The 13,672-nt window shown below is 38.8% G+C and overlaps 1 protein-coding gene across 1 annotated transcript; it reads left to right on the forward strand.

Moving 5' to 3' along the window:
• The first annotated feature begins 705 nt into the window (after positions 1 to 705).
• LOC147633742 (AP2-like ethylene-responsive transcription factor AIL1) lies at positions 706 to 13,461 on the forward strand. The gene is made up of 6 exons (XM_086805584.1): positions 706 to 748; positions 854 to 945; positions 12,421 to 12,494; positions 12,621 to 12,671; positions 13,152 to 13,228; positions 13,370 to 13,461. Exons 1-6 carry the CDS (start codon positions 706 to 708, stop codon positions 13,459 to 13,461), a joined length of 429 nt encoding a protein of 142 aa, XP_086661710.1.
• The last annotated feature ends 211 nt before the right edge of the window (positions 13,462 to 13,672 follow it).

The following is a 13,672-nucleotide window of genomic DNA, read 5'->3' on the forward strand; positions in this document are numbered from 1 at the left end:
GAAGATAAGATCCAAGTATTTGGGGGGGGGGAGAGAGAGAGAGAGAGAGAGAGAGAGAGAGAGAGAGAGAGAGAGAGAGAAGGCCTTATCTTGGGCCTTCTCTCTCTCTCTCTCTCTCTCTCTCTCTCTCTCTCTCTCTCTCTCTCACACACACACACACACACACACACACACACACACACACATTGGAAATTCAGTGTGCACAATGTTCATGCACACACACACACACACATTGGAAATTCAGCGTGCACAATGTTCATGCACACACACACACACACACACAAACACACACACACCCACCCCACACCCACACACACTGGAAATTTAGTGTGCACAACATGCATACATGATTCCTAAACTTGTTTCGATATCATCTTATAAGTGGAAACCTCCAAATTGTATAAACAATATTTTTACACGCAAAAGTCATTGTGTATACGAGCCTGTTACTCCAAGGTCAAAAAGGCATTGTGCATACGAGCCTGTTAGTCCAAGGTCAAAAAGGCATATTGTGTAGGTCGCGCAACCATGTGTTATACACACAATAGATTAATGAATCCATCCACACACACACACACACACAAAATAATCTTGTCTTTTTCTATGTTTCAGAAGATTAATGGATTTTTTTATTGTATTTAGACTTAGATATACCCTTCATGCTATTTCAATTGACTAAACTACTTTGAACTTTGTATATTAACTATGGGGATACTCTTGTCTGATGGTGATGGAGCAGTATACTTAGGTTAGTGACCTTCCTCATGCATTTACCTTTTGTTTGATGTAATTTAAGTAATTTTTTCTTTATTTTCACCTCTAGTTCATTCATTAGTGACTTTATTTACAATAGGAGGTTATGATAAAGAGGAGAGAGCAACAAGAGCTTATGACCTTGCAGCTTTGAAGTATTGGGGACCCACAACCACTACCAACTTTCCTCCTGTAAGTTCCCTAACATTTTTTTTGAAAAGATTTTTTAGATTGTATTATACCATTGATCCCAAGCTAAGAATATGAAATTAGGTACATCATGACATTGCAAGTTAGCAAGGTATATATATATATTTACACTACTTACATTTTTTTTTGAAAATAAATTTTAGATTGTATTATACCATTGATCCCAAGGCAAGAATATGAAATTAGGTACATCATGACATTACAAGTTAGCAAGGACTCATATATATATATATATTACATTGGGGATTTTAGAATACATGGGCCATCCCAATGCACACACAGAAAGATGTCAACTCCCATACCACCACTTTTAGAATACATGGGCCATGCAGTGCGCATATAGAAAGATGTCAACTCGCATACCACCATCAAAAGACCACAAGACCAATAATAGAACCTGACAATACTCCTCCACTAGTAGAAACTAATCAATATTCCTCCTCTAACTTCATTCCTCCTTGGTACCCATTTAGACCATTAGTAGAAACTGATCAATATTCCTCCTCTAACTTCATTCCTCCTTGGTACCCATTTAGACCATTAGTAGAATGTGACTAATACTCCTTGGTACCCATTTAGACCACTAGTAAAACCTGACCAATACTCCTCCAACGTCAGTCCTCCTTTATCCGTATAACCTTTGAAGGAGGGTTGAGTATTCCATAGAGTTGATCCCATTCACCTGCATCAACAAGTTGATGTTAGCCTTAACCTATAACGCTCATGCCTTTATCCTTGGAGCCCCTAAATGATAGTTCATTCTGAGTTTATACTTACCATAGACAAGTGATTGTGACCATGGTAAAGGCAACATTAACCACATGCCCCACTTTTTAACCCAACAACTAGTTTGACCAAGATATGTAACAACCCAAATTATCTTGTACACCATCTTGACATACAGCACATAGCCCGTGATGCTAGGTAGCTCCATACTCCATGCCACTTTTGACATACACCTAGGACAATTCCCTTCTCCAAACCCTCTTTTAAGAACTTTCAACATGATAGAAAGAGACCCTACCATCACCTTCCATAGGAATGCCATCATCTGAATCGGAAGCCCAAATTGCTAAACGCTTTTAAACCTTTGAGTCTAGCAAGTTACAGAGAAGCTCACCCTCCATAGCCTATTCAAATCCATCTCCAAAACCATCAATTGCTTGTACACACTAGTAGTCATAGATTTGCCAAGAGGAGAACTACTTGGCCATTTCTAGTAAGTCCTCCAAGAGTCCCAGTTGGAACACATGTTCAGTGGTGCTACAAGCCTTTAAACACATGTTCAGCTATAAGAATTTAAATTTCTTTACTGCTATAATTGAAGAATAGGGTTATCAAATCTAGAGCATTCAAACATAGCTATCATTTGATAGAACATCCAAATATAGCTACCGTTTGGTTTGAGCTCCTCCACCCATTAAGGGGCCCATCCTAGAAGTCTTTTACATGCACAACACACTTATAAAAAAAACTCAGCTACCATGACATCAAGTTGAGTCACCAAAGGAGTGTTGAAGATGTGACACCACCATCAAGCTGAGCCAAAGGAGGGTTGAAGCTATAACACCACCATATAGAATATTAAGGAATTCCCAATTAACCTCAAATATCCTGCCAATCTAGAAATGGCCAAAGAGTTTTCTAGCATTTGACTATATACACAATATAAAGACATGTTCTTTCCCTTTATAGGAGCCACTAAGAAAAACTTGTCAAAACATGTCAAAATCTTCTAGATCTCATTTAGATTCACCATCATATCCTTAGAAAGATCTTTTAGCTTTAGAGTTCAAGGTTGAACCTTCTCAATGAAAACCCTAGCTAATTTAGCCATTCTAGCCATAATATGAACCTACATATCCAACATACCTAGCTCCCTAGATTCTTTGGGTTTACAAATTTTATGCCATGCTAGAAAAGAACATGCCATTTTCCTCTTGTTCTTCCACAAAAACCCTTTGACCATCGTAAGTGTCCTATTCTAGAAAGCGAGAATTCTCAAATTCCACAAGAGGAGTCAAGAAGTGGAAATATGCTAGCATGATCATGTTGATCACCACCGTGTTGGAGTGAAAGGGGTGAAACATTCTCTCCCACTCTCTTGTCTAGGACTCAATCCACAGCTACCAGATGATGCATGTTTAGAGCAATGCAAGATATTACTCTGTAACACGTGTTTTCATGGGACATGTGCAACTTAAAAAGGATGACAAGAAATCAGGTACCACTAGTGATGTTTTGGCAGATGTGTCCATGGGAGGAGCCAAAGCTAGGAGGTTCTTGTTAAACTATGAGAATAAACAGTTATAGCAGTATTATGGGAATGTTGGAAAGCTCTATGCAAGCACACAACTAACCAAGCTTGTGATCCAAGGATGACAAAGCTTCGTGTACGAGAGTTTGGATAGAGTTTGAAAATTTTATAAAAATCTTATGTAAGAAAATGATTGAAGGTGATTACGTAAGTTAGTTTGAAACAACAATCAAGACGCTTATGAAAACAATTGTAGCTGCATGGGGGAACAAGGACATAACTTTCTACTTAGTAAGATATTTTTATCCATGTAATTTATACATTGATTAATTAATTATCTATCGACACGGTGGTGGGAAAACAAAAAAAAAATCATTACAAGAGCTCTTCAACACATTCTACCAAAGGCAAATGCAATGATACGATGTAACTCTTAAAATCCGCATTAGTTTATACGTCACAAAAATATAGTCAACTATTTTTAGCATCAATATATTATAAACATTCATCATGCGCAATAAAGTGTATTTTTATGTAGGATGGAGAGTAAAGATGGAGAAATAGTCATGGTGTTGCAAATCTTATAAAATTTTAAAGAAAGTCTTAGCTTTGAAATGAGAAGTCCACACTATGTACCGAGAATTACTTTATATTAAGATAAACGCTATGTAACTAAATTTGTTTTCAATATACAAGTAGCCAAAGTTTTCTTCTTCCTCCGTTCTCTTTCTCACAGAGTTTGCCCTCCTTTTTGCGGTTCCCTTCTTCGAAAAGTTGTTTACCCTCCTTTCTAGGGTTATTCTCTTCGGATAATTATTTGCCCTCATCTTTGGGATTGTCTTCCTCGAGTAGCTTGCCTCTATATCTCAATAACTTTTGGCGTTGGTAGCCTCCAAGAGCACGGGCTTTCAAATCAGGGTAGGTGAGTAGATATGATCCTATACACAAGAGAGCATAACAAAGCCTCCTTGGCCTCAAGCCCCAAGTCTCCGAGCCTCCCTTGAGTGTGCCCCATGCCCCTATTATATAGGAAGGCCCTCAAGTGACTCTTGACTCTCCGTTTCCCATGTGTGACCCCTGGATGCCTGACCCTAACATTAACCCTTAAGGTTAGTCCTAACCCATGCTCCACTAGATCTTGTTCTCATGCTTCCATGCTCACAAGCCTAATGTGGGTTAGCCTCCTAGTATATGCACACATAACGTGCATATAACATACTTCCCCTCTCTCTCAAAACATTGCACTCTTGCAATGAAAAGAAAGAGAACTGCACTGAACAATATCAACCGAGGAATGACTCACTCAAGATCTGACAAAGTCTGGATGGTGCTTCTTCTTCTCTCCAAAAAATAATTATGGAGTAAAAGGAGGTGAAGCTCCTTGAGATATATTGGTCATTCATTAGTAGGGTTCTCTCTAAGATAGGGTTTGGTTTTTTATATCAAACATCATATATGTTTTTTGTTAGGAAGCTGAGTCCAAGATACTATTGAATGATTTGGTAGTTGGGGCTTTCCAGTTAAGATATCATCCATTTTCATATTGCCATTTGCATTTAGAATGAGATGATGGGGTGTGTGAATCATCTAGCCGAATAGTAATATACTGAGCTCTAGTCTCATTGAAGATGATGTCTTTCTTGCCTTTGACATCCATAGATGGGGGTGCAAGGTAGTGAACAAAGTGGAGGTCTTTAGACACTTGGGATCCCCTATTGAAGTTGGGACTACTGGGAAGGATTCACTATTATTCATTGCTTAGAGGAGCATAAAATAATGGTGATAGAAATGTTTTAAAGAGGTAGTGCCTTCTCTTGGTGGAGTCTTGGTGACAAGATCTCAAATCCAAACTCACATCTCCTAGGACCTGGGAAAACTTTAAGACTATGTTCTAAGAGAATTTCATTAGAGAACTTGATGAAATTATAGACTTTCATCGACTTCAGAAGATATAGTTGGCAGGGAGGCCTTTAGAGGCTCATTTAGGAGTTTCAAGAGCTTATAGCTAAGTTCTCAAATCTCCCAGATCATTACGTCTGTTTGTTCATTCTTCAAGATTTACATCATGATCATTAAAATGAGGTAAGATGGAACGTAATCAAGTCCTTTGAGGATTGCACATATCTACGATGATATAGTTGGAGGTATACAAAGAAGGACATTGCAAGTACTTCTGACCAGAGAAGTGCAATGAAGAAGAAAATGAAAGGGAAGGGAAACCGCCAAGCAGCAAGTGGCATCAGCCTCTTTAAGGCCTAATGGCTTATGGCAGGACTCATTTATAGAGCAATCTAAATCAATGTCTCTTGGTAAGAGGCCTCGATTTGATTCTGCAGTAGGGGCATGATTCAAATGTCATAGACAAGGCCACTATGCTTATAACTATCCATTCAATAAAAAACCTCCAATTGGTTGTGGAGGTGGTGGAAAAGTGATGCAATCACCAGTGAACACTTATTTGGTATAGACACGCGCTATTCCAGGTAATCCACTCATTCATTTTATTAATGTCTATTCTTTCAATTATAGCTGTGAGAAGTGTCGTTTTAACATGGAGGTGTTGACCTTATCCGAATGATGGGTGAAGTTATGGGATTCCTTGTACATGTTTTATTCGATGATGGTAGTACTCACAACTTTATTGATGCTTCTCTTGTTCATAGATTACATATCCCAGTGGCATCAAGTGACCACCATAAGTGACCACCATTATGTGGTCAATATTGCTTAAGACATATCCTAATGTTGACAAAGGAAGCTTCCTCAGGTCACATTGAAGATCCAAGACCATGAAGAAGACATTTGTTTCCTTTTATATGCCTTAACAACATATATTACCTAGTATTATGTAGCCTTATAGGTTAAGCCAGATTGAGGAGGGTGAAATTGCTAGACAACTTTAGGAATTCCTTTGTATTTAAGCTAGATTAAGGAGGATTAAATTGCTAGACAACTTCAAGAATACCTCCATATGGGCCATGTAAGACCTAGTAAGTCACCATGGAGCGCGCTTGTTCTTTTAGTAGATAAGAAAGAAAAGAGCAAGAAAACAAGGGTCTTAACAAGTTTTCTGTTAAGAATAAATATCCTTTGCCAAGGATGGATAACCCTATTGATCGGCTTTGTGGAGCATGATAAGTTCATGAAGATTGATCTAAGGATAGGTTATCATCAGATTAGGATATTTGAGTTTGATGTCTTTAAGAATAGGTTTAGAATTCGATATGGGCATTATGAGTTCTTGATTTTACCATTCGGACTCATGAATGCACTAGAAACTATCTCACCTATAGATGATGAATGACTTATTTCGTCCATATCCGGGAAAGTTTGAGATTGTATTTTTAGATGATATCCTCATATATAGTAAGACCCTTGAAGAACATGCTCATCGTTTTTGATTGTGTTAGATATTCTAAAAAAAGAAGTCTTGTTTGCTAAAGAAAGCAAATGTGATTTCTTCAAGCAGCAAGAGTTGCCATACCTTTGGCACTATTAATGGTGTCCATATTGATTATGAGAAGATTAGGAATTTTTGTGAATGGCCAACCCTAAAGACCATTACTGAAGTCAAATCGTTTTTAGGATTTATGAGTTTCTTCCAGTGCCACCAATGCATCAAAATATAGGTTGCTGACATGCGAAAACGTAACACAATGCAAAAAAAGACTTTGGAGAAAAAAGTTACAGTGGTATCTTTAAAAAGTTAATCTCTTCTCTTTTAACCTTACACTGCTATCTTGCCACATGGCATGTTATACAGTGGCATGTTTTCCTGAATCCTTTTTAGGATTTATGAATTTCTTCCAGTGTCACCAAAGCATCAAAATATAGGTTGCTGACATGCAAAAACGTAACACAATGCAAAAAAAGGTTTTGGAGAAAAAAGTTACAATGGTATCTTTAAAAAGTTAATCTCTTCTCTTTTAACCTTACACTGCTATCTTGCCACATGGCATGTTACAGTGGCATGTTTTCCTGAAGATTAACTATGTACCCATGCCACAACCCTTTACAAAGGCATGTTACAGTGGTATCATAGCAAAGGTTATATCTCTCTCCTATGAGGGGTAACAATCTTTACACATCGTGCTTCTTGATTTTTCTTCAAGAAATGGGAAGCTCTCACCACCAAGAAGAGGACCAAAAGTAGAAGAAGACCCAAGAACCCACATGGTCAAAGAAACTATGACCAATTTGGACACCATTCTCTAAGACCTCGACTTGATGAGAATTTTGAATCTACCAATAAAATGATAGATGCTTTAAGTAGAATCGGCTATATGAATCAACTTTCATTTGTTGAGAGTAAGTTTGACATATTTGACTCTCTGAAGGGCTTATATCCCCATGATAGATTCTTTGGTAGGATCTAGGATATTATACAGGCTAGGATGACCCCTATTTTTGTTAGTATGAGAGAGTATTCTATTTGGAATGGTTTGATCCTCAAAAAGGGAAAAGTCTATGTACCTGATGTTAATGGTGCGAGGAGTTGCATCATGTTTGAGTGTCATGACACGCCTTCTGCTAGGCATCCGGGTGTGGTGAGGACTGAGCATTTAGTAAGAAGATATTTCACTTGGCCAAAGTGGAAGTTTGATGTCAAACAATATGTTTGAAAATGCCAGTAATACTAAGTCAATAAAGCTGAGCGTTTGAGATGTGATGGCTTGTTGTGATGCCATTGGAAATCCCTTAAAAAATGGTAGAGTATTTCTATGAGTTTTATGGTTGGTTTTACCATGGACTTTGAGGGGGAATAATGCCATTTGGGTGATCATGATCGACTCATCAAATTAGCTAGGTTCATCTGTACAAAGAGAAAATGTTAGCTCTATAGCTTGCTTATTTGTTTATTGGAAAGTTGTTTAGCCTTTATGGCTTTCCAGTTGATATTGTTAGTGATCAAGATCCAAAGTTCACTAGACATTTTTGGCGTGAAGTATTCAAGAAACTGGATACTAAGTTGAGTATGAGTTCATCTGACCATCTTGAGTGTGATAGCCAGATATAAGGTGTAAATGTGACTATGGAAGATATGCTACATGTATATGTCTCTTTGAGACAGTTTGATTCAGAAGATTATCTTCCATTAGTAGAGTTTACTTACAATAGTGCTAAGTATTATGCTACTAAGATGAATCCTTTTTTATGCTCATGTATGCCTTTTAGCCTAGAGCCTCGTGGATTGACTTAGAGAACATCCAAGTTGGTGATGTGGTTGCTTTCTTTCTTAAAACAATAGCAAGACATGCTACAGTCTGCAAGACAAAGCATAAAAAGTGCACAATATAGAGCATAATTTTATGCCAACCACCAAAAGTGATTAGCCAGAGTTCTGGAAGAAGGTCAATGGGTTTACTTGAGAATCCTAAAATCAGGTAATGAGGACCGAAAAAGTCTTATAGTGTCCATTGTGGATTGTAGGGACTGCACTCTTAGGAATCGCGTTATCTCGAGTGGTTGATTAGATGGAGAGATTATTTTGATCAAGACCACACTTGGGAGAATGTTGTTTCACTCCGACGCTAGTATCTAGACTGTCTCCTAGTCTCCCTCTAGCTAGGAGGGGGGGAATGTTATGTCCCATGTTGTGGGGACATAATGTGACTAGTGTTAGAGGCCAGTCGGATAGTTCTTATAGTAGTGTGGTCAAGTGGCTACAAATTTGGGATTGTGGCTCATTTGTTGGAGTTCTATTTGTGGAGCCCTACCTTGGGAGTAGGGCATCCCAAGGGTCCTTTCTTGTGGTTAGCCCACTAGTGGGTAGTGCCAATGATGGCAGTTATGCGTGTATGGTATGGGACGCGCATGCTTTGTGGGCACATGCTTGTGAGGGTTGTGCCTATGTCTAGCTCAGTGGGTGGCTTACCATTGCATGTGGTTTGGAGCCTATGGTTGGGTGGTGAGTGCTAGCCAAACCCTTATATTTTCGCTTTATTGTTTTGTGATGTCATGATGATATGTAGTGGTGTTGAGTGTTGGATGAGCTTCCCCAATGGTAAACAATGAGAGTTATTCTTGGGCGAGCACACAAGTGGAACTTTATGCTGGCGTGTTTTACATTACCTCTTGTCTGTGTCCCCTCCCCTACACCACTTCGTGATCCTTGTGCATCTATCTCTATCAACACTATCATCACTTTTCATCACCTCTAGAACTTTAAAGGGGTTGTTCGAAAGATCTGAGGGAGATTGAGGGTTCCCCTTTTCCAACCTTCTCATTATCCCCTCCCTTTTCTCCTTCAGGTGTGTTACCTGAGTCCTCCCCCCTTGATTGGGGGCTAGAATCCTCTTCCCTCCCACCCCTTTTTTAGGTGTCTCTCTCTCTCTCTCTCTCTCTTCCTAAGATTTCTTCTCCCTTTCTTCATTTAGCCCTTTAAGTACCAGAGCAAGCTTGTGGTAAAATTCTTAAAGCTACCACAATGAAAACATGCACCAATAAAGGAACCAAAAGCCATCTTAATATAAAGTAGCCCCATATTCCCTAATTGCCGTCCAATTCCCTAGGATTCTCCCTATCTGTATCCTAGCAATACACACCTTATTTGACACCTTCCCAAAATCTAGATTAGGAGGAATAGAGATCGCTATAAAGCCCTAGAAAAATCCCCACCAATAGATGGCCATAACCAAGGAGGGGGATTAACCATTTCAACGCAAACAAGGCATGCATATAGAAGCCCCTTGTTAACATGAAACATAGGATCCCATGGAAGCACATGAACAAATATTTACCTAAAGAAAAGATTTGCAAGAAACTTGGGGACCCATGAGGAATCAACTAGAAACATTGTGAAGAAGCCCTTACTCGTATAGAATCACCTTGTAAACATTGCAACACGCCCTTCTCCAGCCAAGTTAAAAGACCATGTCTTATGGTAAACTTTCGATGCAAAACAACGTCCATAGGAAGAAAAAAGAACCACTTGATGGTCAATGAAGCCTTGGGATAGCAATGTTGGAAGGTCATGGCCTGGCCATCTACATATACCACATGCATAGTACCAAGGATAATGAGATCATGCTTAAATAATAGAAGACTAGGGCCATTATCATCCCTCCTCCACCAATTTTCGTGGGTTGGAAGGGAATAGAATTGTGGAGTTTAAGCGTGTAGTGGCATGAACACTACTGGGATGGATGACCTCTCGGGAAGTGGCTTCCAATTTCTTACATGGCATCAAAGTCAAGGATGGCATGTTGGGATGTTAGTAGAGCTAGTTGACTTACCGATTCCTCTCGGTGGAGTTGAATGAAGGCCACATGCATGTACGGCTAAGAAGGATGCATTGTGCTGGTATGCTTGGAGTAACTTCACTAGCAGCGGGCGTATGCTGGAATAGCTGGGTGACATCTCTGTGAGAGATGCAAACCTCTGAGCCAAGTGTCATTATAGCCTTTGGGTACCCTACATCGCCATCGAGGGAGGGTGTTGGAAGGTCATAGCATGGTTGTCTCCATGCCACATGCATAGTGCCGGCGATAATAAGATCATACTTAAATAATAGAAGACTAGGGCCATTATCATCCCTCCTCCACCAATTTTCATGGCTTTTGGAAAGGAATAGAGTGGTGGAGGTTAAGCGCGTAGTGGCGTGAACACTATTGAGATGGGAAACCTCCTGGGAAGTGGCCCCCAATTTCCTACAACACAACATGAAAACTCCGGATGTAGCTTTGAGTTCTTGGTCATAACCACAAGCTATTGGTGAAACCCAAAGACCAACCTCTCATTTGTAATTTGAATGTGCTCAGGGACTGGGGTTTTCTAGTAGTGCACCCCTCGAGCCACCATGCCCTCTTCTTTCTTCTTGCATGATAGTGTCACCCATGCACACTTTTAGAGTTCCTATTTTCTAAGCTTGCCTAACAACTTTATTTTTTTAAAAAAATTGATAGGTAATATATGCTAAATCACTTCAAATTTTACACAAAGGGTCATAGTTTATTAACTAAGGGTTTTATGACTAATGCGTGTAATTTGGGTGAATGATTTTGCAAGGTTAACCATTGTGAGTTCTTTAAAAATCTTCTTTTAAGGGCTCACATATTATAAGGGTTGTGTGATATCAATGGCATGCAATGTTAGTGAGTGAGAGACCCACACATACCTTTGTAGAGCTCTCAGAGCCTAGCTTGTGGAGGATGTGAGTCTATGTAAAGCCTTCAAAGGTTTTTATTTGAAGTAAAAGGGGTTGTTGGCAAGATCACCCCCCAACTCCATTGCTCTATATAGAGGACCCTTGAGCCTAATGATAGACCTATATAGGTAGAGTACATTTTGTAAACCATATCAAACTATATCACTAAAACTATGTCTAACACATCATTTGATATCTCATGGGAATATTCTTGATTGGACTTGATGAATTATAAGTAATCCAATCACTTATATAGTCTTAAAGTCATTAATAAAGCAACGACTAATAGAAGTAGTACTTTACCCTTTAAGCCCAATATTTTCAAGCCTAACCTCATTCATAAAGCTAATCAGTGTGTTCTTTAGAAACAATAGAATGAGTGAGTTCACAAGACAAGGAATAAAGTGAAAGTGCCATAAAAATATTGCCCAAGCCTTACACCCATGTACTCTTGTGTGAAGGGATAATTAGGGTGAATAAATGACAAGGCATGTAATTCGTGTATGTTGGGTGGCTATGTAAATAGCTACGTTTAGTCAAGATGGTGCTATGCAATTACTATGAGGGCAAGTGCAAACTCGGTTGATATGATACATCCACAAACCAAAAATATTAGTCAGAAGCAATCTATGGTATAACCACACGCTGGTAGTTCTGTATACTTATGTGCAAGTGATATGACATATTTTTTCTCTCCAAAATCTCATATTATGTTCATCATCATCAAAACATTCTTTTCGCATTATGTGTCTATAAATCAATCCATTTACCTTGTGAGGTTCTTCCCACCTAGATTTGAAACATATGCAATGAAATTCAATGTCCTCTTTATTTAAAGGGATAGGTGATGAAATAGTATATTTATAACTCCAACATAACATGTTAATCTAGTTGTTTTTTCAGTGGTCATCACAGATAGGTACCTTACCTTCAAGGACTATCTTTTCCTTATATGGTTGGAAATTTACTCAAAAAAACACTAACCCTACCATGTTTCAAAGCTAAGGTCATGAGCTTTTTTGATTAACCATCTCCCACAAATTGTTGGTTGTAGTTGCTTGACTACAAAAAGGAACTTAAAGAGATGCAACAAATGACACGTCAAGAATTTGTGGCATCTCTCAGAAGGTCAGGATTATTTAGGTCTACACATCATGTGCACATCATCTGATGCATTAAAGACTTGCTAATTGACAGTAGATCCATTTATGTTGTAGATCTGTATTCTCTTATTGTGTTTGCGTTGCTTTTCAGGAATAGTAGTGGATTCTCAAGAGGTGCCTCAAAGTACAGGGGAGTCACAAGGTAGTTTTCATTTCTTAGACTATATTTGGAAGGTTTTATTTAATATACTAGTAGTCATTTTACTATTAAATGTACATATGCATAAGTTAGTACCAAATTTCATAATATTGAGTGATTTTAATTGTGAGGGAAATTCATGTTTTTTTTAAATGACTTAGAGTATTATAAATTGTGAACTATAACCGTTTCATATGAGATTTCTTTGTTCACTTTAACAACCAATTTAAAAAAACAACATATTTTTTATATAACAAGAGATTAAAATGAGGTGTTGGTTGTTCACTTTAACAACCACAAAAGACGAATGCTTGAAAAAATCATATTTTTCAACCAATCAAAAATAAGGACAGCGCTTCAATCAACATAATTTTCAACCAATCAAAAATAAAAGGACAACACTTAAATCAACATATTTTTCAACCAAAAATCAGAATAAAGACAAACAATATTGATTAAATCTATCTGGTTTTTGTTTCCTAGGCATCACCAGAACGGTCGATGGCAAGCTCGGATTGGGAGAGTCGCTGGAAACAAGGACTTATACCTTGGCACATTTAGTGAGTTATTACTCTCTAAATCCTCTGCTGCAATTCTCAATATGTGCCCACAGGATTATGCATGGCTTTTGGTGCAGGGATTAAGCAGCTAATTATTATGATTACATGTGATGGAAGCTTACATGTGATGCATGGGGGCAGGCACGCAAGAAGAGGCAGCTCAAGCATACGACATTGCTGCGATCAAGTATCGTGGCGTGAATGCAGTCACCAATTTTGATATGAGCCGCTAGGCCCGGATTTTCTCCAGCGGCGCCGCCCCCCCACCCACATCAGCCTCCAAACACGTCAAAGATGACACACAACTATACAAAGTGAAGCCGCCGCCGCCGCCGCCTTCGCCTCCGCCGCCACCCTACACCCTACCCATACCCCACACGATGTTCCACATTGGCCACTTATTAGTGGTGCCTACCCTCCACAAGAAACCAAGCAATTAATGTT

This window comes from Cibotium barometz, chromosome 11, assembly GCF_041138505.1.
Source record: "Cibotium barometz isolate CiBa-2024 chromosome 11, ASM4113850v1, whole genome shotgun sequence".
NCBI lineage: Eukaryota > Viridiplantae > Streptophyta > Polypodiopsida > Cyatheales > Cibotiaceae > Cibotium > Cibotium barometz.

What these genes read in the sequence shown, in the direction of transcription:
- LOC147633742 (XM_086805584.1), top strand. Translation starts at nt 706, where the DNA reads ATGGGGATACTCTTGTCTGATGGTGATGGAGCAGTATACTTAG. An exon ending in TGATGGAGCAGTATACTTAG is followed by an intron (nt 749 to 853) that starts GTTAGTGACCTT and finishes TATTTACAATAG; the next exon opens with GAGGTTATGATAAAGAGGAG. An exon ending in AAGTACAGGGGAGTCACAAG is followed by an intron (nt 12,672 to 13,151) that starts GTAGTTTTCATT and finishes TTTGTTTCCTAG; the next exon opens with GCATCACCAGAACGGTCGAT.